Genomic DNA, 25,810 nt, shown 5'->3' on the forward strand with positions numbered 1-25,810 from the left:
AACTTTAAACTTTAATTTTATTTTAGGTTTGTAAATGTTTCCTTTTCACAATACAGAGCATTTTTGTGTCCCCTGTACACTGCTATAAAAGGTCACAGAAACAGCACACAAACATACAAAATACATTTTCCTCTTCCCTGGTACGGTGCCCAACCATAGCAAAATTGTCTCAGTCAAATGTATACAATCTTATTTACAGAGCAACATTTGATCAAAGTGCTTGAGGAATCCTGATGATGTTTTCCAGAGAGTGATATTTACAATGTTTTACAAATGTTGTAACAGCACTTTTTTCCTAGAGCTCTTTTAAACCCAGAAAGACACACAAACCTTCATAATAATGCATCTCTGGGAAATAATGTTCAATAGGAAAACAGAAAGAAAGAAACGTACATCTTAAAGACCTGGCCATCTAAAATACGCATTTTCATTTAAATATTTCAGGCATCCACACACAGTACTGGCCATCTATAATCTGCGTTCTGGGTCTCCAGCTACGCCGTCATCCTTGGAAGTAGGAATTAAGGCTGTTGAATCTTATCTTGGGGCTGTTATGGTGAATGTGAAGGTAAAAACCCAGGCCATGCTCAGTGTGAGCAGGGGGCAAATATTTTCTCCTACCACAAATGACATCCTCTTATTGAAAAGAAAAAAAAAAGGAAACTTGGAAATGCACTTTAGAAGGCAGCTAGTTGTGAAACCGTTGAAACGGCAGCAGTTGCCATTGGTGCCAAGTGGCTAATAAATAAACTGAAGCATTATGGGTGCTTCGGTTATGACAAGTCATCTTCTGTGTTAACCATTGAAATCTGCAAGAAGACAAAAAGAATTAGGAAACTGTTAGGAAAACTAAGCATCTGACAAAATTAAATCAGTGTCTGGCATAAAATAACTGCATTTATGGTATAGCAGTGATCCATATTTCTAATGTTCGTAACAATGAGGTAGACGACAAATCTATGGTTTCGCTAATCTGAAACCACAGATAATGATTATGCATTACTCACAGCAGGGTATGTGTGGCCTACAGAAGCGCCGTGTCTGCTGATATCAATATTGAGGTCTTCCTCTGTGGTCTTCAGATATACTGGATTATCGAAGTTCATGCTCTTTTTATTTTTGATCTGCCAGTTGCGCCACATTAAGTAACCACCCACCGCAGCCATTGCTAATAACACTGCAGGCAAAGAACAATGAATTGAATAATTCTATAACAACTGGACAGTATTTAGATCTTTAACACAACTGTGAACAACACATTACAGAAGCAATGTACTTACACACAGGTAGAACAGCCCAGGCAGCAGCAGATCCTTTGGCAGATGAATTTACTTCATGTATCGAGGTGCTTATATTTCCTTCTGATGGTTTACAGAAAAAAGGATGAAAAATGTAAGCGTAAAAGACTATACAACAAACTATTACGAGCGTCAGCAAAGCAAAATAATCTTTGAGTAATGGTGTAAATTAAGTTTGGATATGAGGGTGTGAGCAGACAAGCAGTAACAAAAGGATGAATGGAATTTCTTAAACACAAACACATTAAATCTATGGTTTCCAATCTTCGTTTAGAATGGGTCGGTTTTTCTATTCTAAATGGCAGTGTTAAAGACTAAAGTAACGGATTTCATTTCAGATTTATATTCAAGTATATGGGAGGCAACTAGCCTTACCAGCCCGAACTGGTTCAGAGGCAACCTTCGGCATTGCAGATGCTTTAAAACAAAATTTTGTTTATGAGTATAAACACTGGAGCCTTCCTTTCCATTTTTCACAATGTATTAGCATTTTCTTCATCAAAATGCATGCTACAAATAATCCAATGAAAGTCAATGATATAGGTTAAAGTAGAACAATCAGTAGACTTACAGTAGTCATCTAGAGTTTTAAGCAGCAGATCTCAGTTGCTACCAGTAGAAATTCAAGAAATTCAGAAATATTTAAATACCTCACAATATGGAGGGATTAGCACTAAAGTTCCCAAAAATCTCTCACTAGAGATTTTATTAACAAGTAAGCCATCACACCTAGGGAATAGGGATGCACCGATATGAACATTTTTGACCGATACCGATAACTAATCATAATTTAAATATGAAAGCCGATAACCGATATGTTGGCTGATAAATCTAAATCCACATTTTTACATACTTTTTGAGAGCCTAATTACAAAAAACATCTCCTCATTAAAAGGCAGTAAACACTTCTACATAAAGCAGCCTTAAAAAGAAATAAAATAATGGAAACAAGTTACTGGACAACATTACTTACAAAAAAAAGGCGATAAGGTGATTGAGTGTGTTGAAAGAGGTCCAGCATGTAAGGACTATAGCCAGAGATATTGTCTTTATTAAGAGTATTTGGCATTTTTTATTAATGTAGACCTGTTATTTTCTGGCTATTATTATTAAGTTACTTTTATTATTAAATTAATATTACAATTAATTTGCTTCGCAGAAATTTCATAGCACATCACTGCATAACTGACACGCTGTGTCTCGCAGCCTGTGAGGAAAATAAAAAAAATTAGGCTATTAGCTTAGGCTGCTCCTCAATGAAAATGTTTTAAAATTTTGCACGTTGCTTGTATGATATCCGCTGGCTCGCCTTCATGGTTTAAAACAGGAGTAAACCATTTCCAATTTTGCAGTGCACCCGCGCTACAACCTGAATAATCAAATGTGTCGCGGACACGCTCTTGGCTCTTCCTGTAACAATGCGCTGAAACACGGCAAAAAAACCTAAATAATCATAACTTTTTATTACGGTAATATTGTCTTTATAATATTATGTTTATGACTACTCCCATAGTTATTCATGTTGTGCATTTGCTGTTCAATCTGTGTGTGCTAAAGCTGAAGAGCTGAATGAACACCGGTAAACTGCTGTAAACCAACAAACTGAAGCACTCTATTAACCCTCTATAGGCTATAGCTGAACCAAACGTATTCTATATGAGAAAAAATCTGATTTATATGCATAAAATAAACAATATTACAACGTACAATTGCACAAGAGACTGTAAATGCACAAGTGAACTTAACCGTAGATCTGTTGTGGATGCGCTCTTCCCTTCACACGCTAAAAAGACGGTCGAACAAAGATTCCCTTACATTATTTTACAGTAGCTAATAATCTCATTAGAATATGACAGACTGGCCCTGCACATGTTGCAGTTCACTGTATTTGCATATTTATATAATGCATAATTTATCGGCTCCAAGATATCTGCCAAATTCTCTTATCAGTTCGATAACGATAACCGAAAATGTACATTTATCGGCCGATAACGATATGGTGACATATATCGTGCATCCCTAATCACACCCATGCCTCAGCGCAAGCTTGAAGGAAATGTTAACATGTGCCGCTTCTACAGACTTCAGTTGTGAAGCTAACTATCATTATGGCGGAAAGCAAATCAAAAATCAATCTCCATGCACATGCAGTTAATATTCTAGTAACTGCTTTACCTTTGGGATGACTGGGGTGAGGGGTCACCCTCCCTACATCTTGAGGTATAACTTTATGTGCCTCTGTCATAAGACAGCAATACAGAGCCGCAGCAATAAAATTACATTCTAAGAATTAAGGAACGCGAGTCTAGCGTTGCAGTCAAAACATTGGCCAAAGATGACCATCAAGAATGATTCATGAATGACAAAAATGGATGACACACACAAAATGTAACAAAGGAAATGAAAGCTTGATCAGCAATGCATTGATTTGTTAAAAAGAGATCGTTACGTGCCTGGTCTGCAGCGCAGCCCATCTGAGGTGAGTGTTTGACCTTGCGGACAAACACAGGTGAATTTAGGAGAATGTTTGTTAACTTGTGGAGCTGGCAGGCACATGAAGGAACAGCCTCCATTCTCTATCTTCTCGTTACACCAGTTAGTCCCTGTTTTGAGAAGGCAACAAAACCTGGTTACTGCCAACATCTCTATACTATTCAAGATAAAATTAAAATTCTGTCATTAATTACTCATCCTTGTTCACCCTTCACCCCCAATTACTTCTCAAAACTAGCCCCATCGTGTTTCGTTCCGGGTGATAAAATAAAACATTTTTGACGGGGTTCTCTTGGTAAAATTTGCATTTTATGGGCGCAATAACGTGAGGTTTAGCCCCTAAAATGCGAATTTTACCAAGGCAACCCTGCCAAAAAACATGTCTTTTAACCCGGGACGCAATTTTTATCTGGGGACCTCCTGGAAAAGTGATTGGGCTAGTTTTGAGAAGCAAGTGGGCGGGATTTGGCAACCCGGGATTTCGGAAACCTGATCTGAACGCACGTGCTGGAGATGTACTTCTAATCACAGGAGCGCCTCGCATTCGAATTTTTGCACAGCCCTAATTGACAGCCTAAGCAACTTCCTCTTCTAAGGCCCAAAAAGGTCATGGAAGTTGCCCATGTTATTCCAGAAGTTCAACTTGACACGAGAGCATGATTCTGTCAACAGCACGCATCTGTCGCAATGCTCTCGTGGACCGGAGAAGCAGCAGCTCTTGTGAATGAGCGTAGGAGATTGAAGCCGAAGTGAAAAAAAATGTTGAATATACTCGTTATTTTTTAGTGCACAAAAATCATTCCCTTCAAGTTGAACCAGTGGAGAACCATGGACTACTTTGCATGACCTTTCTGGACCTTCGAAGTGAAAGTTGCTTAGGCTGTCAATTAGGGCTGTGCAAAACATCGAATGCGATTTTCATGCACATCTCGTCAGTAAAGGTGCTCCTGTGATTAGAAGTACATCTCCAGCACATGCGTTCAGATCAGGGTGTCAATGGAGCAACAGAAATCAATCTGATTTAATTTAAAATATCTTTAGTTGTGTTCCAAGGATGAATGGATTGGAACAACATGAGTGTGAGCAATTAATGACAAAAAATGATTTTTTTTGGGTGAACTGTCGCTTCAAGGTTTCTATTCCTACTACAAGGTAGTAGCTTTTGAGTCACAGATTCAGCAAAACATTTATAAATAGAATAAAAAAAACGCTGCTTGAGTGAAGTGGGTTATTGCTTTTGTTTTCGATCATTTCGGGACACACCAGACAGCTGAATTAGCTCATGGTACACAATGATGTCTTGGGGTTCGTTGAGGTTGCTGGCCAGCAGAGTTACATTAGATCCTGTGAACTTGTTTGCGCCATAGATGGCCTCATTCTCACCATCGGTCCAGAACACTCGATCCTGGGATGGGGTTAAAACAGTGAGATAAGAGAGAATTGTAGCTGTAGTTTTAGTTGGCAGTTGTAATTGATCTAGTTGGTGTACTGTACCTCAAAAACAGTAAGGGCAAAAGGGTGGGCCAGGTAGTCTGGTGACTGCAGCACCTTCCGACGGTTGTCTCCATTCAAGTCTACACTACAAAGCATGTGCAGCTTTGAATCCACCCAGTAGAGTCGGCCCTTTATCAGATCTACAAGACAAGAGTAATGGTCAGGGGATAATTCATGATTCTAGCTGGTTGTTAGTTGGTCAAACAATGCCCAAGTCAATAGACCCCACTCCTAATTCTTCTGGAGGGCCACAGTCCCTCAGAGTTTAGCCTCTCTTCCAGGATATTCTTTAATTTCACCCGTTTTGCATCATTATTGTCCAAATGCTCTATCTGAAGTCCAAATGCTTCCCAAAAATCCATAAATGTTTAACTCCTCTCCTGGAAGGGCCAGTGTCCTGCCGAGTTCAGTTTCAATATTGCTTGTACCACAGGAAGGTGTGTTGAAGCAGGGTTTGAACCAAAGACTGCAGGACTGTGGACGTTCCGGAGCAGAGTTTGACTTATCTTGCCCTAACCTCAATAATAGCAACTGACTTGAGCACTATATGAGCAAATGCTACTAACTTCTGGAAAGGCAGAAGGATGCCCTTATTGCAGTTACTCTTCTCTCGGAGGTTTACCATCCTGCAGAGTTTAGCTCCAATCATAATCAAGCACACCTGAAGTAGCTAATCAAGGTGTATGTGATTTTTTTTTTTTTGTAATAACTGGCAGGCATGTTGGAACTAAATCTGCAGAAAGCTAGCCCATGTAGGAGAAGGCTATTTGTGCCTTATTGGTTCAAGTATTGTCAAAAGTTAAGTAAAACATCACGCTAAACTTTACGCACCAAGAGTGATTCCATTGGGCCACTGAATATCGGTCTCAACTAGGACCTGTCTGTCTATCCCGTTCATTCCAGACTTCTCAATCTTAGCTGGCTCACCCCAGTCTGACCAATACAGGAATCTGTAATTGAAGGACAAGGATGAAATTATCTGAACTTTATACTGGTTCAAACCAGAGGACCACTTTAAAAAAATTTAACTGAGCAAATCTGAAAAGTCTTTTAGAAAGCAGTTGAAATGTTTTAATACCCAATGCAACTGAATTACCCTGATAGAGGGTCTACAGCAATAGAGGCTGGTTCCTTTAGGCCGCTGTTAAAGAGCACTTTCCTCCTGGTCCCATTGAAGTTGGCCACTGCTATACTCTTACTGCCCAGGTCTGACCAGTAGATGTTTTTGTAAATCCAGTCCACTGCAATCCCAACAGGCATCTGAACATTGTCAATCACTTTTGTATGACTTGCCTCCTGCTTATCCAATACTGTGCTGTGGGGGAGAAAGCACCAGGCAAGTTTGCATTTTAAAAAGTCATCCAAGGGGTTGGGAGGATAGCAACCATCACTTAAATTTATGCACAAATTCATACAAAGAGTCATAAGAGACATACAAAAATGTGCAGAGCGGAGGGTCCCTAGGATTGAAAACCATATACTATCCTATACAACTTTGCAAGTTCAAGTTAAATTCTTCAGGCCAAGGCAACAGAGAACGAGTGTTTACCTAAAAATCGCCTTCTGCCCCAGGTCAGCCCAGAATATCATCTGCTGAGTGAAGTCAGCATCCACAGCCACTGTGTTCCGTAGCTGCTCCACAATCTGAGTATATTCACGGCGCTCCAGTCCCAGTTTACGGATGTCTCTTCGATTTGTGAAAATAAGACAGGGCTCTTTACCTAGAAATGCAAAAAGAGGACACCATAAATGCTGGAGTTCAAAGTAATCAGGTGCCCATACTAAAGTAGAAAGAAAACCATTTCTTGAGTTTGTCTACAGAGAATTCAAATGAGCGAGAAAGCTTTTCTAAGCAGCTCCACAGTGCCATGTTAAAGGGGTAAAGATGCATGTAAACATGCCATCAGAGCCACCTTAAACTTCTTCATTGTCCACTGGTATTCTTCGTTTGTTGTGAACATACAGAATCACTGATTCTCTATGTTTAAATTACTGAAAATAAATTGCATTTTTACCTTTAGTTTGGGGACAAATTCTCAGTATTAAAAGTTCACTGTTAAAGTTATTCATATGATGGAATTTCAAGTTTTCAAGTTTTAAGACTCGTCCACGCCCTCCTAAAACGCCTTGTTTAAACGCGTCTCCCCATGTTTACATCACTGTGTGGGAAGATTTGCATAACACCGCCCAAATTTTCACACAAAGTCAGCGTCACTTTGATTCTCACTGTAGTATTGATGCTGCTGCCACCATGTTGTGGAGACACGGTTTCTCATTGTTAAAATGAAACTACTTTGTTTGGCCTTCCAAATGAGTACACAACTAGAAATCAGTGGTTAAGCTGTATTTAAAACACCATTCCAGAACAGTTCAACCCAAATATTCAGCTATGTGCAGCACATTTAATGGAAGACTGTTTCTTGATCCTGGGAAGGATGTGCACAAAGGCTGCTTCTATAAAGTGGGGCAATTCCAACTCCGCAAAGACAGTCTGGTGCTTCTGACTCACAGCCTTTAAGTTAGTTTACATATTTAAAAAATTTGCCAATGACGATTCAAATGAGAGTTTTGAGCAAAGTGGAGTAGCGCTCGTTGTTTGTCATTTCACCAATCACAAATGCAGACATGGTTTAAGTGGCACAATACGCAACCGCGTAAACTGGACCCATTCAATTTCATCGTCTCTGAATCCTTATGTTTGTTCACTTTTCAGAGCACCACCAATCAAATCCATTCCACTTGAGGAATAACCTAATAAAATTAAACTCCATTCCACATTTTAGCTACAGCCTTGACTTCCACGCTGCTGCTTCCTCAAATCCATTCTGCTTGCCTCATTCAGAGTCCATATAAATTACACTCCATTCCATGTTTTCAGTTTCTCACACCTGCTGCACTCCCACGATACAGGCAAGATAAACAAAGCATCATAGCATATCTGTTGCTCAGGTGGGTCTGGCTCTGTGCTCACATAGGCTACTGTCATTAAACAAGCTGCTTTTTAACTGAATGTGCATTATTTGTTCGCCTGCTGCTTTTAAAAGTATATCGTTTTTGTTTCAGCTTTAAAAAACAGTTACACTTACTATGTTGCACCCACCCACATTTTTGTTGCTTCCAACGTCCATGCATATCACACAGAATAAGCCATTAATATGTGCTTTGTAAGTACCAATAAACAGCCTATATGCTAATAATATGCATGCTAATAAGCAACTAGTTAATAGTGAGATTTGGTCCTTAAACTAAAGTGTTATTTACTAAACCAAATTCCTTACTTGTTTGGATGGGAAACCCAATGTTAAAACAAATCACCATTTGTTGAAATCACCAAGTCAGCCAAGTTTACTTGACAAGCTCTTACCTACAGCCTTGCACACTCCGGTGGTGGGGTCCATCTGGTAGCCATTGTGACACTCACATTTGTATCCTCCTTTAAGATTTATACATATTTGACTACATATACCAGGGTTGAGGCACTCATTGACATCTGTGGAGAGACGATCATAATCTTAGTTCCTGTTTAAGAACATTTACAAAAGATCCATTTTCAGGACCCACAATAATCAATACTCAAGTCATTTTTCTGACTACATTTCAGCATCATGTGTGGCTATTCATACCACCACAGGTCTTGTGATCGATGAGCTGGAGTCCTGGCATGCAGTCACACTCATAACCAATGGTCAGGTCACGGCAGATGTGCGAGCAGCCTCCGTTATTGAGCAGGCATTCGTTCATATCTAAAACAAATGGTGGATGGCTGAGTTACAAACTTGGAATATCAATGTGGAAAATTCACAGGAGATGCATGGGTGTGACATGCTCAGATTTACAGAAATCAATAATTTAGAGGGGATTCATATGAAGAATGCATATGAACCTGCAGGGTGTTGTGCTAAGTCCTTGGACCAGGTTTAAAAACATGGAGTGTGCTACTATTGACTCCATGCTGGACAAACGTGCCACAACACTCATTGGGTTTTATGGCTTGAGTGACAGTTTTTTTTTTTAGCCTATGAAAAATTTCCTGTCCTCTGTCCACAAATGGTGTATTTTTATGTAATTTTTTCACTGTATCCCATAATGGCCAAATGTGAAAAAAGGTATTGTTTTTCAGTCCCAGAGGCTAACAGAAACTAAAGCATTGTAATGAATGGTGTCAAAATCACAGTTGTGCAGAATGTACCCGCCAGCTGGCCATCAGACTGCTGATGATGCAAAGCATATATACGGCCAACTCTGAACAAACAAATGCAGCCCTGATGTAGAATGTGCCACATACAAGACAATTTCACTTAAGGGTCTCACTGAATGAAACCGCAGCAGAAATTCTGATCAGTTCCAAGGTGACTGATCAAAATGACACAGTAAATCAGCAGCCAAACACGAAAATGGTTGAAAATAAGATCTGATCCCAATTTTAAAGAGTTAATTTTCTTGGTTTGGAATGAAAATTGGGTGAACTATCAATTTAACCCCAGAGAATGGAACTTTTTTTCTACTTGATTCTCATTGTGGCCTATTACAAGTGTCTTTTAAAGAGCTCTCAATTGTGAAAACATCCAAAAGAGCGGGGAGGAATTCCTGTATAGCATCCCTCTTACCCGTGCAATGGTCCGTTCACACCCCTAACATATGGAACCGTTTAAACAACATTTAGGTCAAAACATACAGCTTGAAACAATTCACTCAAAACTTTCAGACTCAACAACCCTCTCTAACGGACTACTGTTATTGTGTGAACTAATTATACTGCAGGTTCACCCTCTTAAAGCACCCATGATGCTTTAGTCTGCAGTTAACCAAGTCAGAGCACTACACAAGTTGACAACTGAAAGAATTTAAAGCAAACTGTTCTCAGACAAAAGTTGACCTACATTTAAAGTGCTTTCTGAGATCATTGTGATTGACTTTAATTGTTTGTTTATTTGCATTGTGAATTGCGATTGGTTTTTCCTTTTTGTACCCATTTAATCATCTTAAGATTGCAAGGACAATTTAAAAGAACTGATAAGTTATGGAGATTAAAAAACCTAAGCTTTTTTATTTATACTTCACAAGTCATAATTGTTTGACTTTATAATTGGCTAATTCTGATGTTGGGGGAAGTTGGGAATTATGCATTAAGTAACAGTGAAACTCTAAAAACCATAATTACACTGAACAAAATTATAAACGCAACACCTATTTTTCATTTCATCTGTGGCATTGTGAGGTGTGATAAAACTGCACATTTTAGAGTGGCCTGTTATTGTGGCCAGCCTAAGGCACACCAGTGCAATACTAATGCTGTTTAATCAGTATCTTGATATGCCACACCTGTGAGGTGTATGAATTGTCTCGGCAAAGGAGAAGTGCTCACGAACATAGATTTAGACAGATTTGTTTACAATATTTGAGAGAAACAGGCCTTTTGTGTAGATAGAAAAAGTCTTAGATCTTTGAGTTCAGCTCATGAAAAATGGAGGCAAAAACAAAAGTGTTGTGTTTATAATTTTGTTCCATGTATTTAATTCTGTTAGGGGAAACCAGCAAAGCAATTATACAGTTCTAAGAATAACCCACATTAACATTTGACACATACAAGATATTGTTTAAAGCTTTGTGTGCACTGATAACCCTTTTTAGATTTATACAGAAAATGTCAGAAAGCTTTAGTAATGAAATGAACAGCAAAACACTTGCACTTACTGCACTCTTTGATGGGTTCATCACTCCAGTCAGCACAGTCACGGACCTTGTTACACACTTTATTCATCTCAATGCACTCTCCACTCCGACACTTGAACTGGTCAGGACCGTTACACTGAGTTACTGAGTGAAGAGACAATGAGAGCATCAATTTCTGTCTATAAAACATATCAGACTCAAAAATCTATTTGAACTAGTCTAAATAAGCATCTATTGTAGATTAGCAATTCTCAATTGGTGAGAAGCGACCCAAAATAGGGTGGCAATTCTGTTCTAATAAAGCAAATAATCATAATAGCCATGCATAGTTAGGATAGCTAAATAGGCTTAATTAAAATGCCTCCCAGTTTTTCGTTGCTGACATAGTTTTTTCTAAATGAGTCCGTTAGTAATATGGCTCATACTATACTTCAGTATATGGACAAGTGGTTTGCTCTATGATTCATGCTTGTTGATGAATTCTTAAAGACATCTGCCATTAAACGGTGTACTTTTCTATTCCAGCCTATCACAACCTTGCATATTACCTGGCCTGTTAATAGTAATATTAAAAACTTTCTTGGATCTTAAAGATATTCGTTACTTTTCCAGGTCGAGCATTCTGAGAAAATGTTTTCAGTTTAACAGACTCACAGTTTTTGCAGTTGATTTCATCCGTGCCGTCTTCACAATCTCGGAAAGCGTTGCACTGTCGGCTGCCATGTATACAGCTGCCGTCATCACACTTGAACTGGTCGGGCCTGCAGGTACGGGCAGCTGGAAATGACACGGACAAACAGAGACCTGCTAGTTTCCATGACACACAATATACTTCAGCCATATATTCCAAAAAATAAATAAATAAAAACTAGTAACAGTAGCTAAAATATGCACAAAAAGAGGTCCTGTTTCAATTAGACAATATATTTCAGACATATATTCCAAATTAAATGAAATTAAAAATAATAATAGTAAAATACACCCCAAAAAAAGGTGATTTTTCATGACATATTCCAGCCATATAATAAAAAGACAAACAAACAAACATATAAACCCAACAACGGAAATATGCAGAAAAACCCAACAACTAAAATACGCAGAGAACAAAATGTCTGGTTTCCATGACAAACAATATATTCCAGCCATATAATCGTAAATATAAAAGCTAAAATATGCAGAAAACAAAAGGTCATGTTTCAGTGTCACAATATTACACTATTTCAGCCATTTATGAAAAAAAAAAAAAAAAAAAAGCGACAACTAAAATAAGCAACAAACAAAAACAATATAAAAAATATAAAAAACTAAATATGCAGAAAACTGAATTTGTGTTTTCCATAACACTCAATATACACCAGCCATATATTCCAGAAAAAAAACAACTAAATTACGCAATAACCAAAAGGTCCAGAGCGCTTACGAGATATACAAGCCATACATTTCAAAACAAAAAGCCCACCCCAACACGGAACTTACAGCAGTTTTTCTCGTCGCTGCCGTCCTTGCAGTCTGGATCCCCGTCACAGCGCCACTTCCTGTGTATGCATTCCCCAGAGCCACATTGCATCTCACTGGTTGAACACTTAGCCGGCGGTGTGGGGTTGCGGCCGCAGCGCTCCGGTGACTCATCCGATTGGTCCTGGCAGTCCACATCGTCATCACACAGCCAGCTTCTAGGAATGCAGGTATTATTCCCACACGGGATTTCACTCGGGCCGCAGGAGGCAGGAGCACAGTCCTGTTCGTCGCTGCCGTCCCCGCAGTCATCCTCACCATTACAGACAAAATTACGAGACACGCAGCGTCCACTGGCACAGGTGAACTCCAGAGGGGCGCATGTAATGTTACCTAATTATATAACACAGGAAAACAATGAATGGGCCAGTAGAAATGGATCGACGTGTGTTTCAGGAATTAAGAACAGTATGGACATATGCAAATAGTTTCTCTGTAAATTTCTATAATTATAGCTTTAAGTATGCCTCAGTTTACCCCAACAGCTGTCTACTAGTTTTATTGTCTGAATCAACTTATTAAAAAACAAATAACTGTCAGTAATTGAACTTAAGATAAGTAAACTTGACGATTAGAAACATTGCCTTTGCAACTGACTGAAATAAGTTTAAGTGAACAAACTGAAATGAAGCCAAATAGAAATATATATGCCATGGCTGGATAATTTCATGTTTATAATCATGTTGAAGTGCTCAAAATTGAGAGTATGGATGGGAATATACTTCAGAAATATTTTACTCACAATAATTTCTAGGGTGCCAATAATTGTGTCCAACGTGTATTTGAGAAAGACATTCATTTCATAATATTTCCCCCCATATTAAATTCTTAATATCCAATGAAAGGTTAGCTTTTTAAAAAAATAAAAGATCAAAAGGATTAACAATGAAGATTAATTTTCACAGCCTCCCTTGATCACATTTACCAAGGGTGCCGATATCTTTGGCCATGACTGTATATAATATAATATAATATATATATATATCTCTCTTAAATGGCTAAAGATAATATTTTATAGAATATAAAATATAGCAAATAAAATGAACACTGGTATACTTTTTCAATATATTAACATTTTAATTTTATGTATATGTTATTTTTATGTATATTTTATGCGCAAATTTACTTTATTTGGTATTAGAATGAATGAATAAAATAAATGAGTAAATAAACTATGCATAGTTTAACATATACATATATATACATATATATACATATACATATATATATACATATACATATATATACATATACATACATATACACATATATATATACACATATATATACACATATACATACATATATATACATATATAGAGAGAGAGAGAGAGAGAGAGAGAGAGAGAGAGAGAATTAAGAAATTATAGTAAAATCCCCCACTTCCAGACATTTGTGTGTTTTGGCGTATTTGAGCATAGTTTAAACTACTTTAGAAGGTAAACAAGAGTATATTACTCTTTTGTTCAGGGCACAAACACAGACGTATTTGATTGAATTGACCTATTCTAGTCTAATTCAAACAGAGCCTAAAAGAAACAATTGCAAAATAAATAAAAAACATCATCTTAAGAGCTCTCAATGACTCATTTTCAAGTATTGCCTTTATATGCAGAGAAGCAGTAGATGAGGCAAGCAAAACAGGACCTGAAATTGATTGTAAGAGGCGGTTGAGCTGGTGTTGCGTCTAGTGACTCACCACAATTAATCTCGTCCTCTCCGTTGTCGCAGTCTTTCTCACCGTCACACTTCCAGAAGACTGGAATGCACTGCGTGGAGCCGACTCCACAGCTGAACTCGTTCACTCGACAGGTCCTCGTGTCTGAGGAAGAGCAGTCAGGACCACACCACGTCATTCACCTTGATCATCATCTGATTTCACACACAACCTGGTGAACCAAAGCATGCTCAAGCCAATAATCCTGAAACTAATCTTCTTGAATTATATCAGAGCTCCTCAGAATGAGCTTTCACGCGTCATATTTGGTGAAATAATCCATTTTAAGTGCTCGACAGTCTAAGCATAAACAAACATTGTTTTATTGCACGAAATGGGTGTAAACCTTCACACATAAACAACCTTTCACCTGGTCTTAATTAGGTTGAAACATTTACCCCTTTGGCAATCCTCCAAGACCTGCAGTGGTTAAAAGACTCATAAATGCAGTGGGAAACTTCATATCAAAGGAGGAATGGTGCTATAGTCCAATTGCCTAATCTTTGATATTTTACATTTAAAGTCAATGTGCAAACTTAACATCCTCATGACCAAATCCAAAAGCTTAGAGTCCAGATGGAAATATTGAATGTGCAAAAAAAAAAAAAAAAACTACAAATCTTGAGATCACTTGCGCATTTATAGCCAGCCGTGTGCAAATGCTCACACATTGTTGGTCCCTTTCCATTTTCTGCTGACTAACTTTCCAACAGCTGGTCAAACAAGACTTGATTTAGAGAGCTGCCATGCGTATCTGCACGTACACCGATTCTTCTGCGCTGGACTGTAGAGATCTACAGCCACTGTACTTTATTAAACCAATAGATCCGTTTTTTAAAAGTGCCTCAAACCCTTAATTTTCAAAACTTTCATTTAAGGACATGCTGCAAAAGATGAGGAGATACAGATGTGCTTTTATAATGGACATCATGTAGAACTAACACACAGAGGTCTAGCTAAATATAACCCAGGGTTGAGATAAAAGACTCTCGCTCAAGTTAAAAATAAACAGGTCTAGCTTTGAAGGTGACTAGGGATTTACCATCCCTAGTTCATGCAGTGAACACGTATATATTAACTCACGACACATGTCGATGCTCTCGTCTGAGCCGTCCTCACAGTCCGGTTCCCCATCACACTGCCATCTCTTGGGAATGCACTGGCCACTGCGGCACACGAAGTCCACCTCTGCACAGGTCTTCCTCACTGAAACGGTCAAGAAAACAGAAACATTATCAAACCTACGCTTCAGTAGATATCAGCAGGGCTCAAAGGGAATGAAAAACAAGCAATGCAAAATAATGTATATGCAAGAGTGCTTGAACATGAACCCTAAGTATCCAAGCGGAGATTTAGAAGTGCCGTTTAAGAGCTTGAAATGCAAATTTGGCACACAGTTTGACCACTTAACTTAAGTAATGTGCGACGCAATGTGGGACTATTTCAGGACTTCTTTAGATTTTCTGGGCTGCCTGAAGTAGTTCAGAAAACTGTGTCGTTTACTCACTGCTGCTGTATAACTATTGTTTGAAACAAAAAAAAACAAAAAAAACCAAAACAAACAAAAAAAAAAAAAAAATATATATATATATATATATATATATATATATATATATATATATATATATATATATATATATATATATATATATATATATATATATATATATATATATATATATATATATATATATATATATATATATATATATATATATAAAAAATAAGAATGAAAATAGATTTTTTTAACAAGCTCATTTAGCCAAAATTTTGTATTTCTTATTTTTTTTTTATTATAATTTATACTTTTCAAAATTAAGGAATTAATAATACAAACTGATTTGGCCAAAAGTCTGTAAGATTGATTTTTATTTAAAGAAAATTACTTTAAATCAGCAAGGACAATAAATTGTTCAAAAAGGATAAAAAAAAGGGTAAATCCTTTCTTTTTTTTTTTTTTAAATAAGATTTTATACTCAAAAAAACCTGATAAATATTAAAATAACCAGTTTCCACAAAAATATGAAACAGCACAACTGTTTGCAACATCCGTTTTCTTGAGCAGCCAATCATCATATTAGAATGATTTCTGAAGGATCATGTGACACTGAAGAAAATTCAGCTTTGATCATAAAAATTAAATTTTAAAATATGATACAAAAGATAAGTGTTAATTTGAAATGTAATATTTCGATTTTTAATATTTTGATCAATTAAATGTCGCACTTTAGGCTACCGTATAATGTCAGTTATTCCCCATCTACTTTGGCTCATATCTCTTAGAAGTAAAAGCAGTAACCTCTCTGCATCTCTTTCCTCCTGGCAACATTTCAAAGTGTCTGAATGAGGTCTACCACGACCAGCACTGCTCCATAGGTCTGCGTATTTTTTGCTTAATTCAGCACTAGATATTGATTTAAAAGAAAACACTTCAATCCTAGAGAGGCGCTTTAAGACAGGCGCTCTCTGAGTAAAGAGCAGCTCCCTCCCGTCTCAGACACATTCTCAGTCTTTTCATGTCCTCTCACAGCACAAGTGCATACTCTGAGCAGGAGGCCTCCTGTGGACTGAAGGACTATAGGAGACGGAGCAGTGCAAACCGACAGGGCTGGCATTCTCAACACAGAGCCACTGCTGGGACACAGTGAAGTGCTGCTGGCTGATTTCTCAAATGGAGGCAAAGCACATTCTTTGTTTTGGGTTTATTTTTATCCTATTTAAATTCCTGCTCCAGCTGCATTTTCCAGGTTTAAGGTTTGTTGTACAACATTTTAACAAGATATTAACCTAAAAATCCTTTTTCAGTAAATATGCTGCTCAGAAAACATTGTGATCTTTCAGATCATTTTTATTGCTTGATATTTTTGTGGAAACGTGATTGCATTAATATTTAAAAGCTTGCAGTTAATTATGATTTAAAAGGACACATTAAAATCGAACAAACGAGACATGATGTATATTGTTAAAAAATCTATTTCAAATAAATGCAGTTCTTTTGAAGTTTCTTTTTTCCACAAAGCACCAAAAACTGTTTAACACAATACTAAGAATCTCTATTAATAATGAATAACTGATGAATCATATTAGAATGATTCTGAAGGATCATGGGACACTGAAGATTGGAGGAATGATGCTGAAAATACAGCTTTACATCACAGGAATAAATTTGATTTTAATATATATTCAAACAGAAAACAGTTGTAATAATATTTCACAATATTAATTATTTTTTAGAAGAGTATAATAGAAGCATAAGTTATATTTATTCAAAACACTGTAAAAAAAATTTTGCTTTATAAAAGTCTATGGTGAGATTGCAACACTGAAACTTAAAAGCTGGTGTTGCTGTTGGAAAAAATAGAGATTTACATACTAATTTAGTTCATATTTCTGTCAATTATTTTATTCTATATTTATAAGGAGGTACTGGCCTTTCACAGATAACGCCCCTGAGTAAAAGGTGAAGAGGCCTAAATGGGAACACTTAGATCCAAAAAAAGACTCCAGCTCATCATATCTGTGCCGCCCCCCATTTGTAATTTCTCTCGCATCAATGACCCACTTAGCACGCAGATGAGTGTTATAGATCACCTAGGTGGGAAAATCTTTACATATAAAAACTTGGTGTCCGATCATACCATGAATGAGTGTCAAACAAGCAGCAATACCTTATCAATATTTTAATTTAGCTGTGTTTTGTCCAGCTGCAAGCCAATCAGTTTATGTCTCCATTACGACCGATTACCCAAGAGTTACATCAGCTCTGGAGATCAAGACTGGTTTAACAGCGGATAAGGGAAATCACACACTGGCTGGTAGGAGTGGCTATTCTGCCGAACATCAAGACAAACATGCCCACACATCAGAACAATGACGAATGTTGTGCTGGAGAGCTGATGTAACTCTCAGATGACTCTCTTTGAGCTCTCATACACAGCAGTGCACACAGACTCACCGCAGGACGTCTCATCGCTCCCGTCCGAGCAGTCCAGGTCGCCGTCGCATTGCCACACAGACGGGATGCACCGGCCGTTCCCACACTGGAACTGAGACTGCTCACATTCTGTTCGGGAACCTGTGAGGCAGAAAGAGGCGGCGCCAGTGGCTTGTTACAGTCAGCCTTGTAAGGACTTGATGCACAAAACTGGACCAATTTTCCCCAATACGGAGTTCTGTATATAAACAATGTCCCACATAGAAGTGTGTGATATTGGTCACATTTTCAGGGATTTTTTCTATAACGATAAATATATACTGAATAACAGGCTACATAAAGCAGACATGACATGATTGTTTTTTGTAGAGGGAGCAATATAATACGTAAATAAAACATTTACAATGCTATCATATACAATGTAGCCACCCCTAATCCTGCATGAAAAAAAACTATTTTAGCGTATCATCTTCAGTTAAAATTCTTGCTCTCATTCGAGATTACTGTGCAGAGAAATCATTCATCTGCTCTCAGGTTCTCTGTTCTGCAGCCGATGACTCAAGTCATGAATGCTGCAATTATAGAAAAGATACCAAGTCCCCACTCACTTTTTTTGCGCTATTATTCAAAAAAGAAATTATCCAACTACTTGGCCTTTAACCAGTAAAATATTATAACAACCCTTTAACACTAGTACTCTGTTTCTATTCTAATTACTTGTTTTCTTCTAATAAAAAAAATAAAATAAAAAAACCACTTGCTACCTGTACTGTTAACAACCGAGATTTGTCGCATCACTTACATATTACTGCTCTTTTGTTGGTTTGATTGCTTCCATTGTCCTCATTGGTAAGTTGCTTTGGACAAAAGTGTCTGCTAAACTGTGTTGGGTAAATTACTCAAAAGTAATAGATTACAAATTACCGATTACTAGAAGATTGTAATTTGATTATCAATTACTTTGAAAACATATCAAACCTAAAAATAAAATAAAAAATGTGATCACAGAAGGGAAAGACTGGACCTCGTGTTGGTTTCATACCGATTACTTCATCAGAGAACCTTTGTTTCAGATAAAACTTACTTCAGATCAAACTTAATTAAAAAGTAGACAATTTCCATAGATATGTTTCTCAAGTCTGTGTGTGAAGTATTCGATGGGTTTTGGTTCAAGTGATGCGTTTCAGAAATATTTCACAGCGACTGAGACTCCTTAAAGCGCACTTTTTCTTTATTTTACAAAAGCACAATATTTTGTTGATACTGTGAGTGTACTAGGCTTGCTGCTAGGGCTGCACGATAAATCGCATGCGATATTTAATGCACATCTTGTCAGTTAAGCTGGTTCTGTAATCAGCGTTAAATCTCTACACGTGCGTGATTTCATGGAGCAGCACAGAGCCATTGTTCACTGACAAGCTGCGCAAAATATGATTGTGGTTTGGCACAGATTGTCAGTGAACCTACAGTTCTGTGTACAGTAGTTAATGCTGCTCCAGCACACGTGTAGAGATTTACCGCTGATCACAGAACTGGTTTTGCTGTATAGATGCGCATTAAATAATCGCATGCGATTTATCGTGTAGCCCTACTTCCCGCGATAGATGGTGTTGACTGTGATACCGATGTAAAGCAGCAACATCGGTTATGAAACAAGACGATGGCGGATGATTTAGTTTTGATACAAACTGCAAAAGCACGTTTCTCAATATTTTGGATTTTGAACTGTTGACTTTTGCCGCTTATCTAAGGTAATTTTGGAAGTTTTTGTTAAACATTTATTTAAATAGTTCCACACTGTTTGCTGATTTTTACTTTATTTTATTTGACATCAAGATATGTGCCATGCCTCAAAGCTTTCTTATTCGTTTTGCTAATAAATGTTCTACGTTTCTTATTTATTTGGTTATACCTTTGGTAACACGTGATATGCACATTTTCATGATTACAAGTACAGTACATACACTACAAAGCATTTATAATTTTTGTTTAACAACAGGATGTTTAAGAAAAAATAGTTTCTATAAACAATGACTATTGGAAAACCTACCAACATCTAACAACTAAGTCATGCTAACTAGCCAGACAAAGCAGTAGTAGTGGTATAGATTTTAAAACCATGTCAGTATCTGAGGCTATCTTCATGGCAAAAACTGTACCAATGCTCATGAAAGCGGTTTGAAAACCAACATTATTTTTGCAATTCTGTTCAGTGGTGTGGAAGCTCTCAGTAATGAATCCGTGTGAACAGACCAACATGACAGCCAAAACATTTCGAAACGTCCCTGATAACATGACCTAACCGCTCATGTTTGTATAATAATCGTACGAGAGTGCATGGCTTCATCAGAGATCTGAGCAGTTGTTGTTATGTTGGCCTTGCTGAAAGGTCTGATTGAATGCCATCAAAAGGGTACAGTATGAATGGTATGGAACATGAACTGCAAATCGGATAAAAATAGTTTTTGGCAAGACTAACAGTATTCAATTACAGTGTGCATTAGATATGGAAAGAGTCTTTTTAAATTTACACCATCTTTCAAACTGCCATTATCAGCCAAAACACCATACATAACCTGCAAAACTGAACAACAAACTGCATTTCTTCTGAATGAAACAATGCGGCCACTTCATTCATGGGCACCAACTTCCCCCTCATGACATGTGACATTAGCCAAAGTCAGCCGCTCATGTCATGCCAGCCATTCAGTCCAATCAGAACAGTTCGAGATACTCCATCAACCTGCTCAAAATGACAAAACGGCATTCTAGATTCATCTAAACTAGCTATGAGCTTTAATTTGTGCGTTTTACAGTTTCAGATTCAAGTTATCAGGCTGTGCAAATTTAAAAAAGACAGCTGTTCTTGACCATGACTGTATTCGAGAACCTTGTCACAGCTGCATTACTTCAACAAATGTTTCAAATGATTGACTGCTGCATTCTCACTCAACACTTAGCATTAATTAATTCAAAAGGCAAAGTACAAATAGCATTTTATATCATGATATATATGTATATAGTAATACAATAACAAATATATAAAATCAAAAGGCATATTTTGGCACATTTTACCAGTTTATAGATGCTTTATACGACCGCAGTTTTTGAAAGCAGTGCTGTTTATACCAAAGCATCGGCCAAACAAGAAAAAAAGCCACCAACTCAACTGAAGAGAGCATTGCAAAAACCATTTGGCATTTAAAAGTAATTTTGAGGTTTACAAAATGCTGCACTGACATCTGTAAACGCTCCTTAAAGAAAACACAAGTTCTGAGACTCGATTTTAAGATGAAGACCTCTTGCAACATCTCAGCCTACTAGAAGAGACTGAGCTTTGCAGCTTGCCAAAGGCCCAGAAGCCTTATTTTCACATGCGTGCAAATAAAACATTTACCACAAGACTCCCAAAGCTCTGATTCATCAGAATCTCTAATCTTTGCTTCATCAGACAGATGCTGAGAATGCAGTAGGGGCCTTAATCTAAAGCACAGCTCGACCGTTTGGAGCAGCCTGACCTTAAGACTCAAAACAAAACACTTCCCAACTCAGCACCACATGCTCCCTTGAGAAATCAACCATATGAGGAAAACAAGAAGTATTTTCTTTAGATAAACCCATATATCCTTCCCAATCAACTCAACGCTACTAATTGCTTCTAAACTGTCATTAAGCAAGCGTTTTTTTCATACATTTACACTACCTCTCGTTACAAGGTCAGTCCCTGGTGGAGTAAGCTGAGGCCAAGTACTTTGCTCAAGGGCACAATGGAGGCAGGTCCTGGAGAGCTCTGCTGGGGTTTAAACCAACAGCCTTTCAGTTACCAAACCACTTTCTGTAACCACTAAGCCACTCCAGTATAGCTGTGCTTGCAGCTAAAGCCTAGATTACAAAAATTGCAGAAACATCACTAAAGTTAGTCACCTATACAGATGTGTATAATCTGAGATTCCCAAAAAAGAAAAGAAAAATTTGAGATGACGAAAATATAATATGAATTAAGGCAAAAAAAAAAGCAAGCATGAAGGGCCACCCACAAATATCAAAAGAGGGAAGCAGATCATACAAAAACAAAAAAATGTAGAAATGAGATTCACAGATGAATCTGCAAAAACACATTTTGCCTCGAGTATGTTTCTTGTGATCGGTTTCCTATGACACTTTCTTTTTAGGAAATTAAAAATCCAATGGAAGTGGTTATACTGATTTAGTATTAACTAGTCTTAACTAGAATAAGTGACTTGACTCAAAGTGAACTCAAAAGAACTGTTGTGCACAAAGTGAGTGAGAAATGGGGGATTTTCACAAATACGTCATTCATATGACAACATTAAACATACAGAATATCAGTTCTGTTGTAAACAGTATCTGAATGAATAGAATGTTTAATACAATCTAAAAGAATCGATGAACCATTAAGAAATGGGAATCGTTCAGATGAATCAGAATAGTTGGATTCTTTAATGTTTACATAGAGTAGTAATTAAAACAAAATCGCTCAGACAGAACGCAAGAACGCGTCATAAACGCTCGCTTACACTGCGCTCCGTTCAGCTGATTTTGAACGCAAGAACGCGTCCTAATAATGCGCTGTTTAGACGGCAGACTATGTAGATACCATTAGCATTAGAAAATATAACACAGTAACTCTGAAAAGCAGAATACATCCCCCTTAGCTAATAAACAGGCCGAGCGGACCGTTGCTGGAGCAGGCTTACATTCGCGTTTCACACGCGCTCCAACCGGAGTCACCTGTTTAATCACCGCAAACACACCTCGTTTCTTTACCGAGAGAAGAGCCGTGTGCACGGATTGAGATATCAAACAAGCATTTTAAATGAAAGAAAAATAAAAACAATACACGAAACGATTGGTCGTAAAACAACAGGCCTATATGCATATGAATAAATGAACAGAAGCAGGCGGTGGCGCAAAAATGTTCGAAACGCACGATTCTATTTTAAATAAAAAGAAGAAATCACATATTTTAATTAAAGCGTGGGGAAATAACAGCATCAGTAATGTTTAATTATATGGTGGATGGCTGTAAGCCATTTGCGAGGCCTATAGTCTACATTTAGATATGTTAAACATCCAACACACTTTCTTCTGAAAGATCCACACTAAAACATGTCCTCTGCAGATATTAGTAAGATACCGAGCAGGTCAGTTTATTACACGGAATTTAACCTCCTCTGAGAATTAGAACGCAACACTGTAACACAGAGGTTCTGAGAACGCGGCATTGTTCTATATGATCTTCTTCCCATGGCAACCTTTGTTACCATCCTCGTTCTGAACACTCACCGCGCGAGAATCCACACAGCTGAAGACAGACAGACAGAATGACGAGCCCCGGAGTAGACGTGACCATCTCGCGCTAGAGCTGGACGCCGTGCTGTGTGTGTGTGTCTGTGGCCTCGTCCCTGATAGTGTAGCACAGCCGATACGTGTCCGTGGGACAAACAGAAAGCAGCGTGATCCACGGGCTCTTATCTCCTGAAGACAGTTCCCGGGTCAGTCCGTGCACGCGCGCGAGGCGCTCGCGGAGCCGCAGTCCATGTCCTAATTGAATGATAGCGTGAACCTGCGGCGAATAACCGCGCCACTGCCGAACACAGGCGTGTTCTTTCTCCTTCAGCATGTCATTTACACACTGTTAACCCTTTCTGTACCACATCTTCCTCTAAACCTGCCTCACACGCGTGGTGCTGTCTCTCCGTGCATAAACGAGACAAACGAAGAAAAATAAATAAGTAAACATATAAACAGAGTCATCATACTCATCCACAGTTTGTAGTTTCATAGTTTATGAAGTTTTTGGGGGTTAGACGATCTATATCTTCAGTACTATATTAACTGTTAAAATTCACTAATTATAGAAAATAAAAGAAAACAATTATTTCACTAGCTTAAAAAAAAAACAATGACCTGGGAGAACGTTGTTTGCTCACACAGAAAACTACAGGATAAGACAAGATTGTGCTCTCCAAATTGGGGCCTTGGTTTTTACTTCATAATCTGAAAAGTTTCAACACAGATGTTTTAGTTTCCAAAAATGTTTTCATTTTATATAACCCTGGAACATTGCCCCAATTTTGATATATGAGAAATTTGTATTCAGTGAAATAAATTGCACCGATCAAAAGTGACAGTAACAACATTTAGATTATGAACAGGATCTGTCTGTTTCCAAAGTGTGTTCTTTTGAACTTTCCATCACGCATGTATATGGATATTTCTTAAGAAAAAAAAAAAAAAAAAAAATGAACAAGCACAACTTTTTTCAACACTGATAATAATAATACATGTTTCTTGAGCATCAAATCAGCATATTAGAATGATTTCTGAGGAATCACATGAGACTGAAGACCCTGCATCATGGGAATTAAATATATATATATATATATAAACATATATATATATATAAACAGTGCTGGGTAGATCACTTACAAACTGTAGTCCTTCGCTGATTCCAAATTACATAACAAAAATTGTAGGTAACATAATCCATTACCTATTTTTGGGTGATATAATCTCACTACTTTCAGGTTATTTTTGACCTAACTCATTTATCACTTTGATTGAAAGACGATAATCTTGCACCATATCAATCTTAAAAAACAAAGAATAAGAAAATGTATTCCATTTGTTGTTATTAGTAACAAGTATTGCATTAAATATTAAATCACTTTAAGGTTTCACAGACTGGGGTGTGTAAATAACTCATATCTCATAAAACACCACACATTTGCCAGTATTTAGGTAATGATTTATTTACTACAGTCTTTTTGAAAATAGTGCTTCTTCATGCTCTTTTGACACAATTTAACAGATGAGCAGGAATTTTACATCAATCCGCTGGCTTCATTCAGAATTCTTTAAAGTACTTATAAAATCGGAAATATTCTGCTTCATTTGACTCCACTGATATGGTCACTTTGATCAGAATAGAGACATAAGGGATAGTGTATCAAACATCATGGTGGTTCTTCTTTCTGAAAACAGGATTATGTGAACAGGAGCGCCTCTGTTCCCAGACCAGAACACACACCGGAGTCTTTCACTCATATTGATCTTGATCCCTCATTCAGAGCAGATCAATGTTCCCCGCAGGAGCTGGACAGATGCGAGTGAAAGCACTATATTTACCCTGTTCATGAATCATCGGTCCTGACATCTGAGTCTTCTCTTCTCATTTGATCTGAATGCATCTTCACCTCCTCACACCTGATGAACACTTTGAGGAATATATTCAGCTTTATCTGATGTGGTGATAACTAGTGGTGCTTGCAAAGGAAACATAACTGGTCCTAGTGAAAGCTGGGGTGAGATGAACCACTTTTGCCCAATTTTATTATTGTGATTAGTCTATTTATATTAAAAATATTTTCTTTAAATGATACATGTAAAAAAATCGTGCCATGTAAAACACTGTTAGCTTTATTGCACAAAACATTACTTGTTAAAAGTTTAAATATTAATTTTGTGAAATGTTAATACAATTTTAAAATGAAATGTATTCCTGTGATCATTCCTCCAGTCTTCAGTGCCTCCAGAACATGATCTTTACTTAATATAATTTTTGGCATAAGATAAAAAAAATTCTAATTTTGACCCATACAATCTATTTTTGGCAATTGCTTAAAGGGGGGGGGGGGGGGGGGGGTAAATGCTATTTCATGC

At 37.5% G+C, this 25,810-nt stretch overlaps 1 protein-coding gene across 4 annotated transcripts; it reads right to left on the minus strand.

Moving 5' to 3' along the window:
• vldlr (very low density lipoprotein receptor) lies at positions 1-23,781 on the minus strand. 4 transcript variants are annotated; one of them, XM_026219535.1, is made up of 20 exons: positions 23,432-23,781; positions 18,146-18,265; positions 15,274-15,396; positions 14,173-14,295; positions 12,435-12,806; positions 11,613-11,735; positions 10,980-11,102; positions 8,909-9,028; positions 8,650-8,775; positions 6,835-7,006; positions 6,382-6,600; positions 6,117-6,235; positions 5,286-5,425; positions 5,055-5,196; positions 3,752-3,901; positions 3,474-3,536; positions 1,674-1,715; positions 1,281-1,361; positions 1,008-1,177; positions 1-809 (listed from the first exon to the last, which is right to left on the minus strand). In XM_026219535.1, the coding sequence occupies exons 1-20, from the start codon at positions 23,496-23,498 to the stop codon at positions 774-776; spliced, it is 2,631 nt and encodes an 876-aa protein (XP_026075320.1). In that variant the 5' UTR covers positions 23,499-23,781; the 3' UTR covers positions 1-773. The 4 variants fall into 4 exon arrangements, with proteins under 4 accessions (XP_026075320.1, XP_026075323.1, XP_026075322.1 ...); XM_026219538.1 differs by lacking the exon at positions 3,474-3,536; XM_026219537.1 differs by lacking the exon at positions 1,674-1,715.
• Positions 23,782-25,810: the final 2,029 nt, after the last annotated feature.

The sequence above is a fragment of the Carassius auratus genome, chromosome 35 (genome assembly GCF_003368295.1).
Source record: "Carassius auratus strain Wakin chromosome 35, ASM336829v1, whole genome shotgun sequence".
NCBI lineage: Eukaryota > Metazoa > Chordata > Actinopteri > Cypriniformes > Cyprinidae > Carassius > Carassius auratus.

Bases quoted from the DNA above. Each gene is read 5' to 3' on its own strand.
- vldlr (XM_026219535.1), bottom strand. From the start codon at position 23,498: ATGGTCACGTCTACTCCGGGGCTCGTCATTCTGTCTGTCTGTCTTCAG. The intron at 14,296-15,273 runs GTGAGTTAATAT...GCTCTTCCTCAG, and splicing joins CGAGAGCATCGACATGTGTC to ACACGAGGACCTGTCGAGTG. The intron at 5,197-5,285 runs GTACAGTACACC...ACCCCATCCCAG, and splicing joins TTGCCCTTACTGTTTTTGAG to GATCGAGTGTTCTGGACCGA.